The 1,733-nt window shown below is 47.4% G+C and overlaps 2 protein-coding genes across 2 annotated transcripts; both read right to left on the minus strand.

The window, feature by feature from the left end:
- Nucleotides 1-426: 426 nt before the first annotated feature.
- On the minus strand, nucleotides 427-639 carry PPTG_21111 (hypothetical protein; the record flags this gene model as incomplete). Its single annotated transcript, XM_008895564.1, has 1 exon — nucleotides 427-639. The coding sequence occupies one exon, from the start codon at nucleotides 637-639 to the stop codon at nucleotides 427-429; it is 213 nt and encodes a 70-aa protein (XP_008893812.1).
- A 738-nt stretch (nucleotides 640-1,377) lies between these two features.
- PPTG_01799 (hypothetical protein) lies at nucleotides 1,378-1,713 on the minus strand (the record flags this gene model as incomplete). Its single annotated transcript, XM_008895186.1, has 1 exon — nucleotides 1,378-1,713. The coding sequence occupies one exon, from the start codon at nucleotides 1,711-1,713 to the stop codon at nucleotides 1,378-1,380; it is 336 nt and encodes a 111-aa protein (XP_008893434.1).
- Between the last annotated feature and the right edge of the window lie 20 nt (nucleotides 1,714-1,733).

Below are 1,733 nucleotides of genomic sequence, written 5' to 3' on the forward strand. Positions count from 1 at the left end.
ACTGACGAGTGGTGGATACGGGACATCACCAGCGGCAACAGGTACGGCCAGTCGTGTAGGCTCACGCGAAATGCTAATGCCAAAGCTTTCAAAATTTGCAAAATATCCCGATTTACACGTCCAACTGATCCATTTTTCCACGGAGAGTATGCCAAAATAAACTCTTGACGTCCTTTCAGTCGCCTGCTGAGTTCAGTGATCACGTTTGTCTTAAAATGTGATCTCGAGTCGCTCACCCAGAGCTCAGGTGCACCAAAACGACTGTACCTCATTTCACGTGCAAGCAAAGAAGGCAGTTCGCGCAGAAATCCCTCACCATTTCATTGAGACCAGCAATCTTGAACAAACGGCCGACATGATGCTCCATCACATGTACTCCACGATGTCCATTCCGTCCACAATGAGCAATAGCCAATAGCCGTTGAGTCAGATCGCTGGCTTCGCAAGGAATCCAAATCTTATCTTGTAGTCGCCAAAGGTCGTTGTCATCAAGCTTTGCACCTTGTGGTATTTCGTGCAGAACTTGCACGCTGCCAATTTCGTATATCGTGGGCCAAACGAAGCCATCTGGATCGAGTGGCCGTGACGACTGTACAGTGCGTTGCTGTCGCTCGCAGCGGCGGTTTGAACGCGCGACATGTTTGATAGAGTGAAACCGTGCTGCAGACAGTGGCTTGCCACCCCACCGTGAAATTATGTCCGCCCACACGTTGTGGACACCTTCGATCTGCTCAATCGAGTACCTATACTCCAGGAGTTTCATCCACCAACGTAGCAATTTACCGCGTACGTGTCGCTATAACTCTTTATTCGGGCAGAATAGGTAGATGATATTGCGGTGGTCGCAGTAGAGCCTAATCCCTGTCGTCGCAATAGCAGATACTCCAGTTTCTCACAAGCGTGTACAATAGAATAGGACTATATCTCGATAACAGACCAGTTGAGCGCTGATCCTGTGTGTAATGGGCCCGCCGTGTGCCCACTACTTCGGCTTACACGTTAGCGCAAGTGTACGAGGAAGCGTAGTTTGCTTAAACTTAGATTTACTATACTTACGTCTCGTAAGTATAGATTTACTTTATTAAGAAAGCAAAGCCAATTTTACCGCGTAAAAATAAGAACTGTTATTTAAGTTTTATGTTTTGGGTTTGGGTTTCCTCCTCAAGTGATATTCTAAATGAAAGGTATTTACCAGCGAGTGGTTGGCAGAATTCTGCTGAGCTAATTGTTTGAAAGCGATCGCCTTTCAACCGATTGGAAGTCTAAATGCACACAGACCAGTCGTCTGTCAAATGTAACCATTGGTGTATCTTACACCAACGGGAAACCCATTGTCGTACCCAAGTGGCCACATGTAGCTACTTGCGTGTAACCCCGTTACACCGTGAATCTTCCACCCATACACACCAAGAACTCGTGCTTTTGTTCGTGCATAGGTACATCGGGCCTCCAGTCGGTCACTTGCGAGACTACCAGACCCCAGCCTCGGTCGGAGAGCAGGACGAGCTGTTTGGGTGGATCCGGGTACATGAGCATTGCGGAATTACCAAGCAAATCTTTGACAGCTTCAAACGCTGCTTGTTCGTCTGGATTCAGGTCAATCTGCACTCCAGCTGCTAGTTGATTTGTTTTCTTAGTCCCTGATAATGTCTCGTCAAGACGCTCTTGAAGTGGTCTAGATACTCTAGCGTAGTCAACAAGACCAGCTCTCATCCAGTTACTAGCGCATAAAA

This window comes from Phytophthora parasitica (assembly GCF_000247585.1).
Source record: "Phytophthora parasitica INRA-310 unplaced genomic scaffold supercont2.3, whole genome shotgun sequence".
NCBI lineage: Eukaryota > Oomycota > Peronosporomycetes > Peronosporales > Peronosporaceae > Phytophthora > Phytophthora nicotianae.